At 39.1% G+C, this 21027-nt stretch overlaps 2 protein-coding genes across 3 annotated transcripts in view; one reads left to right on the forward strand and one right to left on the reverse strand.

Annotated features, from left to right (window-relative positions):
- The window catches only part of LOC146456043 (orexin receptor type 2-like), a 61570-nt gene that overhangs the window by 7859 nt on the left and 32684 nt on the right, over positions 1-21027 (forward strand). The gene's annotated exons all lie outside the window — the stretch shown is intronic.
- LOC146456044 (serotransferrin-like) lies at positions 420-16767 on the reverse strand. 2 transcript variants are annotated; one of them, XM_085093545.1, is made up of 5 exons: positions 16626-16767; positions 5909-6142; positions 3250-3510; positions 2227-2451; positions 420-1421 (listed from the first exon to the last, which is right to left on the reverse strand). In XM_085093545.1, exons 1-5 carry the CDS (start codon positions 16672-16674, stop codon positions 1003-1005), a joined length of 1188 nt encoding a protein of 395 aa, XP_084949671.1. In that variant the 5' UTR covers positions 16675-16767; the 3' UTR covers positions 420-1002. The 2 variants fall into 2 exon arrangements, with proteins under 2 accessions (XP_084949671.1, XP_084949670.1); XM_085093544.1 differs by lacking the exon at positions 16626-16767 and adding an exon at positions 12731-12878.

Below are 21027 nucleotides of genomic sequence, written 5' to 3' on the forward strand. Positions count from 1 at the left end.
ATTCTGATTGGTTCATTGCGCCGTTTTACGTTTATTGTGATTGGCCAGAGTAATTACCGGTACTTTCGTTTTTGTTTTATAACACAGAATTGAAAACCGCTCTTTTAGCTATCCATACTTTTTTTTTATTCAGCGAACTCGTTGTTCACCATACGATATTCCTGACGAACACACATGAATTCGTTTTCCGATGAATGATGTCCAGTTCCTCACTCAAAGTCGACATTGTAATTTCTTTAGCTCGCGATGAGGTATCTGAATTTAAGGAATGGGAAGTCACACTGCTCAATACTGATCGACAGTGTGTTTAAGATAGGCAATTCTCAGTCATCAACTCTGATGAAAACAACATTAGTTCAAAAGAACGGAGGGTTTCAGAGCGGGGTCTCTAACAACTATGGCATGACATCCGCACAATATTGAGTGCAATTTTGTTTATTTAGGTTACAAACAACTACCGTTTCTTGTTTAGAAATCACTCTTGGTAACACTTATTCACTTGCAGTCTATGTTAAATTTAGCTTAGCTCATTCTTTCTCTGAGAATGAAACAAACCACTAACATGTCTGAAGTAGTTGTTTAATCTTTCTCTCAGAATGAAACAACCAACTCCCTAACGCATCTAACAGTGATGCGACGACGCTAACCTGGATTTAAGCTGAATATACTGTAATGACAAGCAGGCAATAGAGGTCAACTTTGTTTACACAGAAACCGCCTCCCTGTTGTTGTTGTTTTTTTATTCGAATGAAGCCAGTTTTAGAAAAACTAACCTTAGGGGTTGAGTTTCCCATTATTCTGCCTAAAATGAATCAAAGTAAAATAGTATGGATTGCTTATCGGTGCTAAACTTTCAAATAAACATTCCAAACGAGTTACTCTACATGGTCTTCAGTTCAAGTACTGTTGGATAAAGTTTTACAGTTTACGTCACAAACTACAAAAATAACAAAAAATAAAAACGTTCCAGCAAGCAAGGGCGATTAGGCCGCAGATGTTCGTTCACTCGAACAAAACACCAGATATCACCATAGCAAAGAAGAAAACCATGGCAACAACCAGTTGAGGCTTGTTAGAGTGGCTTCCAACTGTTGTTACTTTTGATGCACTCGGAGCAGCAGTTGTGGGGCACATTTTTAAGGCCTCAAGGTCTTTCAGGTAAACTTCCCCAAGCCATTTTACATTGGTGTTCTTATTGCCAACATCAACGAGTTTCTTGGTGGAATCTTTGAACAGGAGATCTTTCCCACCATACTTGCTTGAATTAAACAGCTGAAACATGCTCCAGTTGGTTTGGTTGACTCCATACATCGCTGAGGCCTTCACCAAGAGTGATTTGAAGCTGGCGATATGATCATGTGCCCTTTTCGTCACCACGGCATGAGATGGAACTTTAGCTAAGTAGCAGTTGTCGGGGGAAGCTGGAAAAAATCAACCAACGTTTGCATAGTTACCTCAGTTATCACGATGGTAAATAAGACATCATAGTTGACTTTTGACATATCACTTCAATTATTCCGTTTTCAGTTAATGCCGTAGTATAAATCTGATAACTGATTTTGTTTTTACTTATTTTGATTGTCTCAGCCGACTGCACAAGTCACAAGCTCTGAAAGTTCTACATCCAAGCTTTGTCGATGTGCACTTTTATGTGACACTGAGTGGAAGGAAATGTACATGATGTACAAAATATAAAATACAATTTATATGTTGTAAAACAAGTTCTCATCCTCAATCTGAGACGCGGTGCATGGTTTTCTACTAAGAAATTCGTTCTTGTGGGTATTTCAAGTGAACAAGATTACTTTCGTTATCGTTGATGTTTTTGGGACCTAGGGCCCTCTGACCTAGAAGCCATTGTGGCCTGGAGCGTTTCAGTAATGTATTGCATTGTGATAAGCAAATGTTCGGTCTCATCTGTCTGGACCACTTTATGAAGTAAGGAACCTACCCAATCAAATAACAGCCTACTGGCCTGCTCACCATAGCCTCCCTCGCAGACGCTCTTTTGGCTCGTCATGCAAACGTTGCGTGACAAGCCAAAAGATCTAAAGAGTGTAGAGAGAGCCAAAAGGAGTGTCTTGGAGGGAGGCGGGCTCACTACTACTACTAGCTCACTTGGTTGAGCCCATAAAGTCGGCATTTTCATGTGGTGTTGTTTCCTTTTTGAGCTGAATTTAGAAACGTAGCGGCCATAATACAAGGCTATAATGATCCAATACATACCATTTGTGTTGTCATCAAGACAAAGGTACATATAGTTGCCGGGGTTTTGCGCGTTCTCTCGCACTGTGGTGTGTTTTATGAATGCGACTTCACCTACACCATCCTCCAAGCACTTGAAAGCGCCAGCATAATTTGAGTAGTTTCCTGCAGTTTCGCATTCACTTGGACACAGCGCACACAAGTTGTCTAGGTTGTATGAATTCCCCTTGTTGACTTCTTTGACCCCTGGGTGATAAAATCAACAAAACAAACAAATGAACGAGTGAATGCAACAATAAGCGAGGGAAAGAAGAAAGGAAGGAAGGGAGAAAGAGAGGAATGGGTGGTTGGTTGGTTGGTCGGGGTTTTTTTATTTGGGTGAAGGGAGGATGGAAATATAGACACATATAAGGGGGAACCAAAACGTCACAACTGGAATTTGGAAATCTTCAAATTGGAAAAACCGAGGGAAAGTCAACGACCCTCCTATTAAAATTGTGTTTACTTACAATGACTTGTGCGGACTTTATCAACTTCAAATGCATTAATTCTACATCCAATTCTGCCTCAGCAGAAGTTTTAACTGCTGAAGCAAGTTGATGCAAATTTTTCCTGGTAGTTTTTGCTTTTGGTTGGGAGTCCGTAAGTCTGCATTGCAATGGCACTTTTACATCCTGCAAAAACCTTCCTTGTACTAGTAGCTAGTCACATTTTCCAAGCTATGAAAACCTGCAATCAGCTCAATGTTGGATTGTTCTACTCTCGAGCTAGCTCAATGATTGTCGGCCACAACTGAACCACTAAGTAGCCAAACCATTGAATGTGTACCTTCCTCACTCTAAGCCTATATTCTAGGCCAACGGTGCAATCGTTAAGCCACTTTAATATCAACCCTCCTCGTTCTGTAAAGTGCAAAGTGGACACCGATGGCCAAGTTATACCTCTCACATATTCACTTACTTCACTTTAGAGTACCACAGCCACAAAGCCTTTCCTAACCTAGCAAAATAGAAAGAGAACAAGGAAATGTCAGTTCTGACTTACTTGGTACGCAGCTTTGATAAAAAAACTTTGAGGCTGCCACATAAGCGTTGCAGCTTTTGTCCGGCATCATGATCCCCTTGCGTAGCAGAGTACCAACAGGAACATTCCAGCCTGCAGTTTTGCCCGCTCCAGTGTGACAAGACTTCTTTCCTTTCAATGCCGAGAATTTAATGTCACTGTTCGCCTTCACCACTGCCACAGCTTTGTAGCTAAATGTACCCTCGCCATAATCCTCACCAACTACGGGAACCAGTTCGTCACCTATATAATAATATGCAAAGAGGTAAGTGGTAATAGATGTACTTTAGGGTACAGAGCCAGTAGAAAGTACATATAAACACAGGAAAGAAAAGGAAAAAATAAACAAATAAATAAATAAATAGGAAATAAATAAAAAGGAAAAATATCTTTTCATAATTTTGTAAGTAGTAGAGAGCTTTTAGGTAACAGATGTACAGTATTATTAGCTGTAGACAAAGTGCATTGTAAGTCAAGTATTCTAAGCAAAGTATTGTAAGCTGTGTAGTGTTAGTTATGTAATTTACATCTTTTCAAATGTATTTCTGCTTACAAAAAAAGTATCTTTAATTAAAAAAAAAGTACGTTTATTGAAGTCCTCACACTCGGAGTTAATATGAACATTTTGTAGACTGTCATTTTCTCCTGTTTAGTTAGTTTCTCACCGCGGTACATTTCCTACATCGACTTAATATGCATCCTTTGTTGAGTATTAATTGGCACATCTAGATCTGTAACCTTGAAATTTTTGTTACGGCCTAATTTAATTTACAAGATTTGCCAAGACAGTTATACTGCCTCAATTAACTCTGCCATATGCGGGTTGTGTATTCCTATAAAAAATTTAAGTATATTAAATAAAGTTGCTGCTGTTGTTGTTACTACATGCACAGATAATGATCCCAAACCAGCAGACAATTAGCAAGGAATTGCTACAAAGACAATTTTCCAGTCACCTAGCCTCCGATGCATATCCTCTTTGGACCTCTTTAGGTTTGTCAGCAATGTGTGATGAGCCCAAAGAGGGTCTACGTAAGAGGTTACGGGGTCCCGCGCATCAGTACCAGTTGGAGAACTCTGTGCATTGTCTGAACACTGAATTTCAGATGGCCCATTAAATATAGCTAGTAAAAACAGTCTTGTTATAACTATTTTACAGAGCGGTGTATAAATTATGTATTTTTATTCAACACATGCATGTACTAGCACTGTCCAAATATGGTCATGGTACAGTCACTATTTGACTTCTGTACACAAGAGATATTTTACATACAGTCAACTCTCTCGTAAGCGACCACCCTTGGTGCATGACAAAGTGGTCGCTTACGGGAGGTGATCCCTTACGGGAAAGATCAACAAAATAAGCGTAATCTTACCTTAGCAGCTAAATTAGGCAAATAGTAACTAATTTATTTGATTTTTCCACATTTATTCATTCTTCTGATGAAACTTTGTATAACATTTCGCAACAGATCTGTCCTGTTTACCTACAGATCTAATTATGGCCATCTTCTCTGTCTGTAAACTGTTATTATCTGTCAGCAATCCAGGGTAGCGTCATTAAAAATTGAGCTTTTCTCACTTCTGAGAAATGATTTACTAATGATCAGACGTGATTATGTTGGGTGGTCGCTTACCGGAAACAGAAAACAAAAGAATATGTCTAATTTCTGGCCTAAAAAGTGGTCGCGGTCTCTTAAGAAATTGGGTGGTGGTCGCTTACAAGAGAGCTCTTGAAACAGTATTTAACTGAGAAACAAAACGGTTGTTTACGAAGTGGTCGCTTACAGGAGGTGGTCGCTCACGAGAAGTGGTCGCTAAGAGAGAGTTGACTGTAATTTGATGTGTCAGAAAAGAACATAACATATAAATAAAAGGGTTAGTTTCTAAAGGAATTAACTGTGGTTCTGCATGAGTGGGGCAAGCAGAAGTGAAGGTTTGGTATTATCAACAAAGTTATTAAAGGGGCAGTGTTGCCTATTTTACTGTCACCTTGAATGGCCAAAAAAACATAGTTGAATCGTTAAAATAATAGTCTAGTTTTGTTAACAGTAACCCTTAACTAGTGGACAGAAACTAGTATTAATTATGTTTGGTTGCAGATGGCTAAGATGAAAATGGGTGGCAACTTGAAAAAATTGGCCAGTTTTTTCAAGTTCGTCTCTTGTATTTCAGGGAAGTCACTAAAAATTGATTGTAGTTAGTTCTCCCTTGGAGAAATTCCCTAATATTTTCTTCCCAGTGTTCTAAGAGCAATTTCATGTTAGCAAAAAGGCTTTTCGTCAAATACTTGAGCAGTTTTGACCAAAACACAGCAAAATCGTTGTAACAGTGTCCCTTTAAAGACAATTTGGCCACTGTAAAGAGATTTGAGTTCTGACAATTTTGAGTGAAAGTCCTTCGTCAGAGCAAAAAAAAAAAGGGGGGGGGGGCTATTATGCTTGAAACATCAGCACCCAAATAAAGACCATCTCCAGCTTTTCTGCAATAAAACTTTTTTGTAGTCCTTTTTTTAACAATGCAAATATGTTGAATAACCAAAGAATTGTCCAGCTCATGCAATCTTGCAGAATATTGCCTGGTGTCAGTATCAGGCGATATTCCACGCGATTGAGCAGCAAAATAAATTGTTTTAAATTACCAGCAGTATTGATTTCTCCACCATCAAGAGTAATCAGGTCGGCGTCTCCGTTCTTGATTTTCACCATGCAGTTTGCAGCACTTGTGTCCTGGACACATGAAAAAGTGATGTTCATGTTATTAGCACTAGCCAGTTGTTCCATTGCGGCTTTCATTGCATTGCATTTGGTTTGCTCCTTATCTGACTTTGTGCACCATTTCATTGGCATGATGTGATGATCAGCCTCTCCATAGCCTATAAACAACAAATCAAAATGTACACTTCAAACCATACCTCTAAGGAAATATTACTAAGGTAATACTTTTAACCTTTACCCACTGACAAATGGAAGAAATACAATAGAAAAACTTCTTAATTAGTAAGGATTCTACGAAACTTAATTCAGAATTCAGAAATTCAGAAACTTAATTCAGAACTGCGATCAGAACTAGATGAACATAGTTCTGATCGTAATTCTGCTATGTTTCAACACCTCCACAGTTGCAAGGCATTTAAATTCCTTTTCAATTTGAATAATTTACCTGATTGTATTGATGACAGTGTTATTTAATTTCCAACTTCAAATCACATTTGCATCAAACTATCTTAAACAATGCTACTGTTATTGCTTGTAATAACAATTATAACCAATTAAGTTTCCTAGAATCCTTACCAATAAAGAAGTACAACTCTACACTAAATGTTGGCATTAAAGCTGCCAAAGAGCTTGTAATGTTTTAATTTAACCCTTTGACCCCTGAATTTTTTACTAAGTTTTGCTAAAAATTGACATGGACAGAGAAAATGGCTAATAACAGCTAAAGTTTTCATCCAAACCATACATAACCATATATTTCTAGAAAGTAGATGAGATGAGCATTTTGAAAATGTAAACATTATGTTGTTAATTATTAACTAGTCTGGTTAGTCATTCAAAATGTCCGCCAAAAAAGAAAAAAAATCACATTTGCTGTCATGGGTCCAAGTTTATTACCCTCCAAGCAAGCTACTGATGTCCAACTATCAGTATATCACTTGAATACTATATAAGCTACAACAATCAGCAATCGTTTTCATTCTTGGATCACACTTCACCTGAAAACACCTTGTCAAAAAATATAGTCGGACTGATATCGACCTCAAAGGCATGAGTCGGTCCATGGTTGGGGCCTGAAAATTGTGGTTATTCCGTATTGTATAAAAAATCCAAACCGCTCTGATTCAGGTTTAGAGTCTTCCCTTCATTTCTACAGCATTGTTGCCGAGCTGGGTTCCATCTCGAGTTTGTCCATCACCATTTGCACGTGCATGAGATGCTGCCGTCTTGATGCTTCGACAATATTCACATTTTCGGTCTCTTCTGGGGAAGAATAATCGGCGGTTTCGTACTCGAAACTGCACTCCTACGAAACATTGCTAATGTCGGGTCTTTCCATCACAATTCGATGAATTTCCTCCATGTCTGAGTAGAAGGATGCCATTTTTAAATCACCAGATGACATCTGTGAACAATGCTTCGAAAAAAATTGAAAATTTCCCCCTGAAAACTAGAGAAATCTAGCTAAAATAGATGCCATTTTGAATCACGTTGTTTCTTGCAATAGTAGAGGAGGCCTGGGGCCTAGAACGTGCCTTTGGTCCCTTTTTTTAGAGCAAAATGTACACCATATATGAAAGCGCGCCTATAGGCGTCTTCAGGGGTCAAAGGGTTAACTTGTAATTCCAATATTTAGTAGTTTTCTGCTTTTTGTAATGTTGCTTTACATTCTTATCGTCCACTTGTGCATTCCCATTATATTTTATTACATCATGACTAGTCACACTTTCCTAGTTAGCATCCTTTATAAGTTCAATGCATTGTTTTCTTTGTATGTTTGATAATGGTCTTGGAATAAGCACCGAAATTCATTTGCATTTAGTTTAGTATAGTCATACCTACCCACCTTGACTAGCTTTAGCTATTAATTATTTTGCAAGTAGGTATATAACTAACTTGTAACTCTCTGTTTTAATAAAGTGTTGTTGTATTTATATCTTGTTGTTTTCCCTTCTTGCTTATAAATACTTATATTTTATAAGTTTGCAAGATATGTTTTTCAGAGTTGTTTTTCTATCGTTTTTAATACTATTAACATGTTAGCTGTTTTGTATATACAATGAGAGCACCGTGGAAAATTGTAAATGTAAACTGTTTTTGCGTGCAACCCTGGGGGTCACTCCTCGGAATTTCTGGTGGCGGTGTGCGGCTCGGTTCTCCAAACCCAGACCCTAATTCAGGCCAAAAATGTATGAAATTTTTCTTACCCTTTTTTAGAACTGGGGCCCGTTTCTTGAAAGTCATGGTTACTTACCGGGCCCAATAAGTGTCTTTGGTGATAAATGTTTCTTATTTATACAGAAGACAATTTTTGTTAGCTTTGAATACTAAATTTTAAAATCTTATAATAATTATAGGATTTTATAATATGAAAACATTGGCCAAGTACCATGTCTGTAATCACTGCGTAATCAGTTTTCTGCTGTGTTACAACAGCTCCAAGGCCATCTGGCATGCATGTCAGTCCTTCCAGGACTACACGGTTTGAAGAAAGTGCTTTCATGTAGTTGGTTGGTCTTGTGACAAAGTTTGTTTGCTTGCTCTAAAATTGGTTATTGATTCTAGTCAACCTTACAAAAATACATGTAAAAGATTGAATTGATCATGAATTTCAGTCCAGATGCTCTGGAGTGGCCTAATTCAACTCACCCGCTGTTCGCCCATGTGGATCAAGGTGCACTTTTCGAACCCAAATAAAAAATAATTATTATTACCTTGTTTTGATTACTAGTGCAAAAAATCAGGAAAACAAAATAATAATTTTGAGTAAGGGGAATTCTAAAACGCACTGGGAGCAGCTGAAGAGTTGTGAATGCCTTTGTGACAAAAACAATGGTCAGGCAGAAAGAGGCTTTTGGAGAAATGTTAGCCTCCAATAATGTCATTTCCTGAGAAAGTACAAATAGACGAAAAGTACTCTACAGATCTGTTTCTTCAGGGTTTACATCCATTTGGGTGATTCACAACAAGGTTCTGGCTCACAATATTATTTATAAGTACGTAAATTATGATCATCCGGGTGAGTGTAGTCCTGAGAAGGACTGTTTGTGGTGACTTTGACTGACGTTTCGACAACCTGAGCGGAAGTCATCTTCAGAGTCAAGTGAATTGTGGAACGTCAGTAGGTGGTATATATACGTCTCTGGTTGTTAACCTGATTGGTCAACGAAGTCCAGATGTTATTGGTCGTTTGTCAGTAAGCCGTGATGTTATTGGCTGTGAAGACTGTAAAAAGTGATTGGTGCGTTTCGATCCGTCTTTTGTTAGTCAAAGAGTCCGTGGGTCTATTGTTAGTAAAATGTCTATTGTTTGTTTGTTTCGTTGTTATTGTCAATAAGTCGTTTGTATGGTGCAGGTAGTTGTAGGCAACGGTTGAGTGGCGTTTGTTCTAAGTTAGTAAACCAGCTTTCCAGAGTGAGTCGTTGATAGTAATTTGTACAGTAGGTAATGCACTTGGCAGAGTCCCAGTCGATTCTGTGGTTCGTTTGTAAATGGTGCTCAGCAATGTGATTGTTGATATCACCATTTCTAGTTGCTCGTTTGTGTTCAGTCAGTCGTACGTTTAAATTTCTGCCGGTCTCACCAATATAAGTGGCCTGGCAGTCGCAGCATTTGATCTTGTAAACTGCTCCCTGTCTGCGGTTAGGTTCGTCTTTGTCCTTTACTTTCGTCAGTAGTTGTCGTAAAGTGCTTATAGGTTTGTGAGCTACACGGATATTGTAAGGTTGTAGAATCCGTGCGATAGTCTCAGAAGTGCCCCTTACGTAAGGTATAGTTACAGTAGTTACGGGAGTCGCGTCGTTGTTTGTGACGTTAGGCTCAGTGTTCTTGTAAGTGTTACGTCTAACAAAGTCCTTGTTGTAGTTGTTCTTGTTGAAAACGTTGTCTAAGTAGTTGTTTTCGTCTGCTAGTCTGTCAGGTGAGTCACAAACCAGTTGTGCTCGCCTTGTTAAGGTCTGTATAGTCGTTGCTTTGTGAGAAGTAGGGTTGTAGGATGACTGGTCCAGTAGTCTGTCAGTATGTGTTGGTTTCCTGTAAACCGTAGTACTTAGTTTGTTGTCGTTGTTGTTACGGGTAACTAAGCAGTCTAGAAAAGGTATTTTACCATTTTCTTCGATCTCCTTAGTAAATTGTATGTCAGCGTTCTGTCTGTTAAGGTGTTCGTGAAAGTCGTCAATTTCGTCTTTGTGTACTGCTGTAAAGGTGTCGTCTACGTACCGTAACCAGAGCGGTAGTGTCCGTTTGTAGGTTGCTAGGGCTTGTTCCTCGATGTTCTTGACCAATCAGGTTAACAACCAGAGACGTATATATACCACCTACTGACGTTCCACAATTCACTTGACTCTGAAGATGACTTCCGCTCAGGTTGTCGAAACGTCAGTCAAAGTCACCACAAACAGTCCTTCTCAGGACTACACTCACCCGGATGATCATAATTTACGTACTTATGACATGACTCCTGGGTTCAAACCATTTACAATATTATTTATCTCAACAGGCAACAACCGTGGGACGAGGGACCCCAAGCTGTTCATCATTAGCTGAATCTTGCTGAGGGGAATGCCTAAAACATCTCACTAAGCCTTTATGGCTTTCTTGTTAAATTTTTTTTTTACCATTTTAAATGGGCTAGCTCATGGGCCATTGCCCAGGTTTTGTCTACAACCCAAATTTATTCACCTGTGCAGACGTTTTTTTATTTCATGAAAACTGTTAGGAATATGGATAGTCTGTAATTCAAAATAGCATTTCAGAAAAAAATTATCAATCAAACCTGTCCGGTAATTTTTTTGTGAGGTGGATTTCCAGAAGTGCTCAAACATTTTAAACGAAGTGGCCCTGGTGCCAATGACGATTTGTGATGAATTTGCAATGGCATGTTTGTCCCCACTTTGAAAATACCATGATGCATAATTTCATCGTGGTGAGCTTTCAAATTTCCACTGTTCAAACTGTTGAGTATTCCTTAGAAGTTATTCTTTTGATTTACCATGTCAAAAAGGTTTGCTTTCTTCCTGAAAAATTATGGCATATAATATTTGGAGAAAATGACCACCTTTTTTACTGAAATTTTGATCTTTTCTACACAGGACAAAAGCATTCCTTTTAGGCCCCATAAGACCTATAAATATATGCACAGACAGTCTTTCCTGAACACATTGTCTTCAGGAAAGACCTCCATTATTCTAGTTATTAGAATAATAGAGGACAAAAATATCCCTTCAGGGGGAGTTGAGGAATGAACTTGAAATTGCGTCAATGGGTGGTTAATGAATAAATTTTTAATGAAGTACCCATGTAATGAAATTACTTGGCAATTTTTTTAAAATAAAGACTGCTTTGTTGCTAATTGTTGTGGACACTAGTGTGCTGCCTTATACAGCGCCATTGACATGGAATCCATTTCCGACCAACACACTACTTGTTACGTGCATAACTCATTGCTTGTGATTACAAGACACTGTTTATAAACTAGCTGAGCGTGACACTGCACATATAATGTACTCTTCGACATCGTCCTGTCATTGCGCTACACCCAATCCCAGTTTTTGTGTAGGCTAACACAGTTTTCTACTGCGCTTCTGTGAGGATTTCAAATCGTATACGGTATACGTATTTCGACGGCGTTGCGTGACTGATGCGGGCGGGCCTTGTAAATTATTATTCAGCGAAGGAATTGCATATTCATAACTTGGAGGCATGTATGGCTCAGCACGTAACAACGAAGAGAATGTTTCGAAGCTTTAGCAACGACGGCAGAGAAAACGACGCTACATAAGACTTATAAAATGAATTCGCGTTTTTTTAAAACGTCATCGTGATTAAGCTTATTCCAACTCGCTTAAATGTCAAATGTAGGTGAAATTTTCTGCAGTTGAACTCTTGGAGACCGCACCCAAGTCTAGAAAGCGACAAACAATTTCATCATCGTGAGTTTACTTCGTCCTCCATAAAACATCCCATCAGGAAATTTCACGTCCCAGTCGAGCAGTGACGGCAAAGAAATTTATGCACGCCTTTTGCTTTTTTGTTTAGACGTTCTCGTTGGCGTGGTCGTCGTCGTTGCGAAGCATGTCTGGCTCAGCACGTAACCTTGAAGACGATACGATCAGACTAGACTATAACGATGAAATTATCTGTAGCTGGGTTTTGCGTACATTATACTTGTGCATGTGCATTTTTTCTCCCCTATACAAAAATTAACCAGGAAAATCCGACCTCCTTAGACTAGCTTGACAGACTCTCGCAATCAGTTAAGCAAAGATACATAATTCAATCGAATCTTCGTGAAGGACTCTAAATATTTTAGCACGGGGCTGATTTCAGCTGACTGATAAACAGTCGTTAAATATTACATTAACCGTATAAAAGCTTATTAAACCACGCGTTCTGGCTCACAGACTTCAGCATTCGATGGAACCAGGGGTCTTCGCTTCCGTGACACCAGAACACGAGAAAATTAACTTAGAAGCGCTGCAAAATCCATTTAACTACATCAGTGTGTAAAGGGAGTACGAGTTTATAATATACAGTAAAAATGTAACCGATCTTTACTTGTATAATGTCGCAAGAAATGCACGCGAGAGATGACGCCGAGTCATGAAATAGTTGATGCCAACTGTGATTTCTTCTGCAAACTACCAAACTACCAAAAATGCAAGCAATGAACTGTGTAAGTGTACATACTAAACTTAGCTTAAAACTTGTATGTTTGCGGGTATGCAAAGGCAATTCCTTCGACTTACCTAAGGCCAGGAAAACAGCAGCGATGAACAGTGCGCGCGAAGTATCCATGCTGAAGGAAGGTCGCAGGGTGTGTGCAAGGACCGCAGCAAATGTGGTAGACGAGATTACTTCAACTCAACTCGAATTTGCATTTTTGACATTGCGCAATTTTTTTTTCGGGGGGGAGGGGGATTTTTGGTGGGGGTGTAGGGGTCGGTACAAAATATTTCATTTTCCAATCTAGACTCTGGATCCGTAACCATTTACAGACTTTCACACCAAAATGTATAAAGCCTATTTCAGACAAAAACGGTTCAAAAACCATATCCCTTCGCGCTACACATATAAATATAGCTTATATAGTGTAGTTACCCTTCCCCCAACTCCCGGGCAAACGATCTTCATACCTAACGTATAACTTACACTTGTAATATAATTCTCTTCACATGATCTGAATTTCTCATAATGGTAATTGGCAGCCTCCATTTCTCGGCAGGATTTCATACGACTTTTCAGTTTTCGTGTGACTTTTGCGTGTTGTCGGAGCTTGCCATGATATTTTAATATCGTTTAAACAAAGAACAAAGAAACCAAAAAAAAAAACAACAACAACAACAACAACAACAAACAAAGAAAAAAACAAAAGGTTTCGATTAAAAACGCCAAAACAAAGCAAACCAAAACCAAAAAATGTTAGTAATGTAGACGAACACTCGCTCAAATACATGCACAGAGCTGAGGGATATTTGATGAGGAAGCCAAAGGGCTGAGGTGAACCTAGCATCTGAATTAAAAAAAAAATGACTAAAAACAAAACAAATAGATATAATTGAAAATATATAAAATCACTGATCTCTTTTGTTAACGATGCTCGATGATGTATGTAAAAGAGTCATTGTCTTCTCGACTGGTTTTTCAAATTTAGGTTGTTTTGTCTGGAACCATAGCGTAAGTGAAGTTCAAATCACTGAGTCTACTCTATAATGTCATGTAATGATTTCCTTTTACATTTTGCTTCGTTTGGTTGGCAAGAAGATCTAGTGGGAATATTTTTGGAGAACAATCCACAAATGTTGGAGCTTGTTGCTTGACAATAAACTTTGTGTATTAGTTTAAACACAGACTTTTCATGATCTTATTTGTTCATTTAAGTTTTGCATGTACCACACTGCTAAAATTATAAGTCTCCTGGGATAAAGTCCCTCCTCCTTTCCTGTAGATTGTTCCAAAGAAATAGAGACGCCCAGAAAAAAAAGTACATAGCGATATGAAACCCGCGGGGTGATATCACTTCCTTGAAAATGCCAAAGAGATGCCAAACAAAGCTAACGAAAACCTAGACACCCGTCAGGCACGTATCGTTTGTTCAAATCAAAATTCATAATCTTGTTTTATTCGTATCCGTTTTGCATATCGCACTGCCATGCTTATATTAAAGTCCCCCGGGATGAAGTCCTTGCTCCATTCCTGTAGATTGTTCCAAAGAAATATAAAAGACCCCCGGAAGAACGTACATAGCGATATGAAATCCGCGGGCTGATATCATGCACTTCGTTAAAAATGCCAGAGAGGGAGAGAAGAAACAATCGGCATCTTATGTTTTACAATTTTGGAAGATTAATCAACCGTAAGATACCAATATAATTGAGGCCAGTCTGTCATGATTAAAAGTATTCCTGAGTATCAGTCCTTGAGAAGCGTCAGCATATCTGTGAGCTTTCACGTGCCTTTGGTAACATGCGACACCTCTTCGATATTCCCGCGAGTTATTCGTCCTAAGATGAACAAAGATCGTGGTACGATCGTGAGGTTATTTCGCCAAAAGTTTGCAAATGAGCTTAGACGAGAGTGCGATACGAAATTGACCAAGTGTAAGCACTGCTGACACGGTTCTGCTGGCTGCCCCTGAAGATTTTTAGACGTCTCCCGAGATTTGTACTCCGGGGGTTGGCAGGTATGGTTATGTTCAGCGGAAACAGGCCATTGAGAATTTTCTTGTGGCTAAATGCAAGAGGCCAACATACTCTAAACCAAATATTTTCATCAAGTATATATGTCAATAGAATTCTAATTTTAAATGCTAATTACATTTTATAATATGACCTGGGCATTCAGCAAACCGGGAAGTTCAACAATGTTACTATAAATATTTAGTAAGGAAATAAAAAAAGAAACTTCTCGGTAAATTCTTTTAAATGAAGGACTGCTTAGTTGTTGATTGTTGTGGACACTGGTGTGCTGCCTTATACAGCTCCATTGACATGGAATCCATTTACGACCAGACACTATTTGTTACGTGCATAGACTGCATAACCTACTGCTTGTGTTTACCAGACATTCTATTTATAAACCAGCTGGGTGTGAGCATCAGCATGATTCTGCACAAAATCATGGTACTCTTCGACATCCTGCTATAACTCGTTACACCTAATCCTACTTTTTGTGGAGGCGACAGTTTTCAACTGTGTTCTCATAGGACAACTGCCATTTAATTTAAGTTTAATACCTTTTAATATCCCAGAGAGGACGACAATCGCGCTCGTGGGTTTGCTTTATTCCTTTGACTGAACTTTCAGTGAATGCAATTTGAGTGTCCTTAATTAACGGGTAGAAGGTGAACTATGAGGATTTCTTATCCTATATACTTCGATTCGACTGCCTGACTCAGTGATGAGTGGCCTTGTACAGAATTCAGTGAAAAAAAATGTATACTCATTAAACATGGCAGTATGCCTGGCTCAGCACGTTAACATGAAGACAATACAATCAGACTTCCTTTTTGTGCTATAAATAAGAAATTATCTGGCTGGGTTTTGCGTACATTATACTTGTGCATGTGTATTAATATATTGGGGTATAGAGTTCTATAGAAAACGACGAGTCTCGAAAATATTAACCGAGTCTCCGGCGAGTTCTCGCAATTTAAAGTAAGCGTCTCGGAATCTCGTGCTTGCTTGAATTTGGACCACCTCGAATTCCCGAGTTTGAATATTTGAGTCTCAAAGTCTCGCATATTCAGTAGAACCTGTTCTTTCTTTACTCGACAATATTATTGTCGAGTAAAAAAAAAAACCAGGCTCTATTGCACTATTTCTATGAGTACAACTATAGCAACGAACTTGACAACGAACACGTGCAGGAAGAATGACAACCTTCTTTTTAGTGCTATCGACTTGAAGAAAATTTGCCAGGACTCAGAAGCTCTCAGATTTTGGAAACAATGAAGCCTCGGTCTCGGATTTTAAAACTGGGGTGTCGCAGTCTCGCAAAGTCTCGGATTTACCATGATCTACCTACCCTTTACATCTTCCCTATATAAAAATTAACCAGGAAAATCTGACTCACTTGGGCTGGCAGAATCTTACAAATCAATCAGCAAATCTATATTTCAATCGAATCTTCGTAAATACACGTAACTCTAAATATGTTACGTAACACATGGCTGTTCTTGATTTCAGTGTGTTAAATAGTCGTTAAACATTACACTTGGGTTTCAACGCTAATTAACCCGGAATTTTAATACGTGTAAGCTACGCCGGCGACCTTGCTCGTAGACTTCAGCACGGCGATAGAATGAGGGATCTTCGCTTTCGTGACACCAGAACACGAGGAAACTTAGAGGCGCTGCAACTCCACGTTACATTGAGGTATCTAACTACATCAGTGTGTGAAGGGAATACGAATTTATAATGTACGGTAAAAATGCAACCGATCTTTATTTGTATAAGGTCACAAGAAATGCAAACAAAAGATGACGCCGAGTCATGAAATAGTTGATGTCAACTGTTTTTTCTTTTGAAAATGCACGCGAGAATGGAATTGTGTATGGTCGATGCACTGCGTTAGTATACATATTAAGCTTAGCTTCAAAACTTGGGTGTTTGCGGGTATGCAAAGGCAATTCCTTCGACTTACCTAAGGCCAGGAAAACAGCAGCGATGAACAGTGCGCGCGAAGTATCCATGCCGCGAAGGTCGGAGGGTGTGTGCAAGGTCCAAGCAATGAAGTAGATGATTAACTACAACTTAACTCGAATTTGCATAATTGTTGTGTCACAATCTGAAATTTTGCCAAACGGATCCGGGGGAGTGTACCTGTCGGAATTTTTCGTGGGGGTCTGTGGCTCGGTACTAACGTATGTCATTTTCCAAAGTATGACTTTACGAGCTAATCAGGGTCACTGGAAAATGGTAGAGGAAAGTAGCTGTAGCCTGCAGTGCAGGCGTTTTTCATGGGCGAGTGCTGAGTAGTAAATTTAGTTCGCGTATTTGAAGGAGGCTGAGGGGGAGGGGGGGGCAGGAAATGAGAGTAATTTTCCCTCCTCTCCCCCTCCCCCCTCCTTTATTTCTCAGCCAGTCGTCCTCTCCCTTAGGGTCACTTTTGACTCGCTCCAGCCCTCTCGCGCTTCCTCGCCCAAGGTGACAGCAACGAAGGATTATTCAGCGCTCCCGCTCCAAAAATACGCCTGCATTGCAGGCTAAAGTAGCTGTCATTTTGGTATACAACAATACTTTATTTACCCACGCTACATCTAGGAGTGATAAAAACTCGTTAAAACATACCGCATTTTCTCGATTAAACGCCCCCGGCGTTTATTTAGAATTCGGCAGTTTTGACCAGGCGTTTTTTCTAGGCCGGAGTTTAATCGGGGTCCGGCGTTTATTAATGAAATGCGATTTTCAGCCATTTTTCCAGGTTGACTTATTATTACTGATCCTCGGAAACCTAGGGGCAGTTTGTCAGTGCTGGACGATTTTTCCCTGGATTACCCGAAGTTACAGTATTATGGTACCGTACATACGGCACGTGTACCAAGTTGCAATCAAGATTTGTATCACTAACCAACAAGACATAACAATATGTAAATGATGTAGGAGCAAGTAAATGATATGAGTACAAAGTTTTAAGTTTATAAACGGTAATGTCGCCAATGAGGTTACTATTTACCGTATTTACTCGAATAAGCGCCGCCCCCGAACAAGCGCCGCCCTCGATTAAGCGCCGCACATGGAGCGGAATGGTTAATAAGCGCCGCCCTCGAATAAGCGCCGCAGCACCGGTGCGGCGATTATTTGAGTATTTCCATAAGATGATAAAAATACACTGTAATCGCTGCAATGCGGTTCTCAGCCAACAATGGGAATTTATTTTCATCAATAGTGATGTTTTCAGTTTGAAGTGAGTATATCTCGATGCTCTTTCATTTAGTTCTCTCTTCAAAATGTTCGCGTTCTTCAGTTCTTGCGTGAAGGCTATAAACTTTGCCGGTAAGAGAAGCCCAACCTCCCTCTTTCTCTTCCCTGTAACTGTTGCAGTAAGGAGATTGTCAGCGTTTGCTTGTACAATCAAAATGTTTTGGCTATGTGGTATGAGCCTTTTAATAAGCGCCGCCCTCAAATAAGCGCCGCCCTCGAATAAGCGCCGCACAGGAGACACGAAAAATTAAATAAGCGCCGCGGCGCTTATTCGAGTAAATACGGTACTTGTAACCGGTCCTTGTGACCTCGACCCCTAATAAACGCCGGGACCCTGATCAAACGCCGGGACCCCAATTAAACGCACCCGGCGTTCATTTAAAAATCGGCAGTTTTGACCCGGCGTTTATACGAAGCCGGCGTTTAATCGGGGTCCGGCGTTTAATCGAGAAAATACGGTATACGTGAAACGGAAAGCATCAAAAAGAAAAGAAATAATTTAAAAATTACTTAAATCACTTAAATTACTTAAATCTTAAATTTATCTAAAAACCTGCTTCTTCAAAAGACATTTAAAAGTAGAAATATCCTTGGCATTTCTAACATACGTAGGTAACGATTTCCAAAGTTTTGCAGCTAGAAATGAGAATGACTTATGCCGCCATTTTAGAGTAAAATTGGGTAGCGTTAAAAGTGTCCCCGACCTTCTTAAATTATAGTTACAGATTTGTCTGTATTGAAAGGTCTTTAAAAGGCCGTTCAAACTTTCTCGGATAGACTCACCGAAAAGGCATCCAATATTTCCACTTTTACTTTAGGTATGTGAAGGGGTACCTAACAGTTTCTACGGAAAGGTATATGAAAGGGGTACCTTTTATGTCAAAAACGGTACATAAAAGGGTAATTAAGGGTTTGGACCTCGGGGCTGAGCCCTCTTCTATAGAAATTTTTTTTGTGTCCCACCGGGTGAAGCAAACGCCATGAAATCCAATTATTTTTTCTTTTAAACAATGGTTTTTTGTGACGCACGTACTGTCTAAGTTCTAAGTTTCTAAGTTCTAAGATCGAAGATCGAAGGGCCCCTGCTTGCAGGGTAGTCGAAGGCTTTTCTAAATAAAAAAAGTCTTAACTCAAACTTTAAAGGAAGAGAGACTTGTGGTAGACCGAATGACCACAGGAAGAACATTCCCGACTAATTTAGAAGCGGCAAACATAAATGCTCGAATATCTTACGGTTGATTAATGTTCCAAAGTTCAAAATCGTCAACCATAAGATATAAAAAGACTATTGTCTCTTCTTTTCCTCTGGCGTTTTTAAGGTATCAGTAGCACAGTGGTTTCATATCATTATGTATATTTGCATAATCTTGTGTGGGAGGCCAAACATGTCAAATTACAGATTGCCAAACGATCCGGGGGGGCGGGGGTGTATCCCTCGGGATTTTTGGTGAGTGTATTGTGGCTGGGTACCAAAATATGCCATTTCTCCAGCTTACCCTTTTCCAGGTCTAGTCTCTAGAATCCACACCCATTTTCAGACTTCCATGCCAGAATGATTAAAATCTATCCCCTATTTCAGACCAAAATGGTTTGAAAACCAGACACTTTGGCGCTGCACATACCTACTGAGCTTATATAGCGGAGTAGCCCCCCCCCCCCCCCCCGCCTTCCCCTCCTACGATCGTTGAATAAAACGTAAAACCAAATGCAAGCCTGATCGGACAGCTAAGAGGGTAATTTTACTGTAATTTTATTTTATGGGAAATAAAATTACACCTTTTAGCTGTCCGATCAGCCTTGTATTTGGTTTAACGTTTTAGTTTGTAAACAGGATGATTTCATACCACCATGATATTAAGCTTAAACAAAGAACGAAGCAAAAAAACAAAAGGTTTCTAAAAATGCCAAACAAAGCAAACCAAAACCAAAAAATGTTAGTAATGTAAACACACACCACTGAGGCACGTCTCACTAGCTCAAATCAAAATTCATAATCTTGGTTGTTCGTATCACTAGTTTTGCATACCACAATGCATGCTACGATTAAAAGTCTCCCTTCCCCCAGGACAAAGTCCTTGCTACGTTAAATATTCTTGTAGATTGTTCCATAGAAATAAAGACCTCCGGAAGAACGAACATAGCGATATGAAACCCGCGGGATTATATCACTTCCTTGAAAATGCCAGAGAGGGAGAGAAGAAACAATCGTTCTTTTTTTTATCTTGTGTTTTACAATTTTTCATTACTTCTTTCATAACTTTTTTTCATAACTTCTTTCAGAACAAACCTAAGGAGATTTTGTCCAACCGTAATAAGGAAATTTATTTTGGAATAACATTCCTCATACAGTTAAGTCAGTTAAGGACAAACCTACTAAAAGAATGTTTAGAAAAGCACTCTATAAATATATACCTTGCTCAATATTGATCATACATTCCTTGCTCATTATTAACGGTACTTTATTCCAATTATGTTCGTTTCTCTTTGTGTTTTGTTTTCCCTCTGCTATATCTTTCTTTTTTTTCTATTCTACTTAGTTACTTTTCTTATCAATTTACTTCCTTAAGGGGGTACTTGACCTAAATTTGAATGAAATTTGAAGAGGTTCTAAGAAGGGATAGAAGAAAGAAAATGATTTGTTGGTGTCCGTCTATTAATTCAGTATTAACTACAAACTCTAATTTTATAAAACTTCACTAAATTTTCAATATTTCTTATTTCTCTAATTTTACCAATCCTTCTAGAAAAACTATCTCCTCCCGAATATACCCAAAAATCACCCAAAAATTCACAAAACACCCCACAACATAGATTCATGGGATGAGCATAAAGTTTTTGGATTGCTTGAAACGTGAACGAGATATTTCCATTAAAGCCATGTAAAGTGGCGGAAAAGTGGCGTTTAGGTTAAGTCCCCCCTTAAAAGGAGCACAGTATTAGTTTTACTAGAGGTGCCTCTCTACTCTCCTCCCTCCATCTTGAATTATATTTTTGAGTTGGGTGTTAGTCTGTGTTTTTAATAGCTCCAACATTTGTATTTTGACTGCAAGCAGTCCCTTTCTGGATAGTCGACAGGTCGCGCGAAATAGCCGAGCGCGAAAAAAAACTAGAGCGAACAAGCG

The sequence above is a fragment of the Pavona decussata genome, unplaced genomic scaffold (genome assembly GCF_977016875.1).
Source record: "Pavona decussata unplaced genomic scaffold, jaPavDecu1.1 SCAFFOLD_262, whole genome shotgun sequence".
Classification (NCBI taxonomy): domain Eukaryota; kingdom Metazoa; phylum Cnidaria; class Anthozoa; order Scleractinia; family Agariciidae; genus Pavona; species Pavona decussata.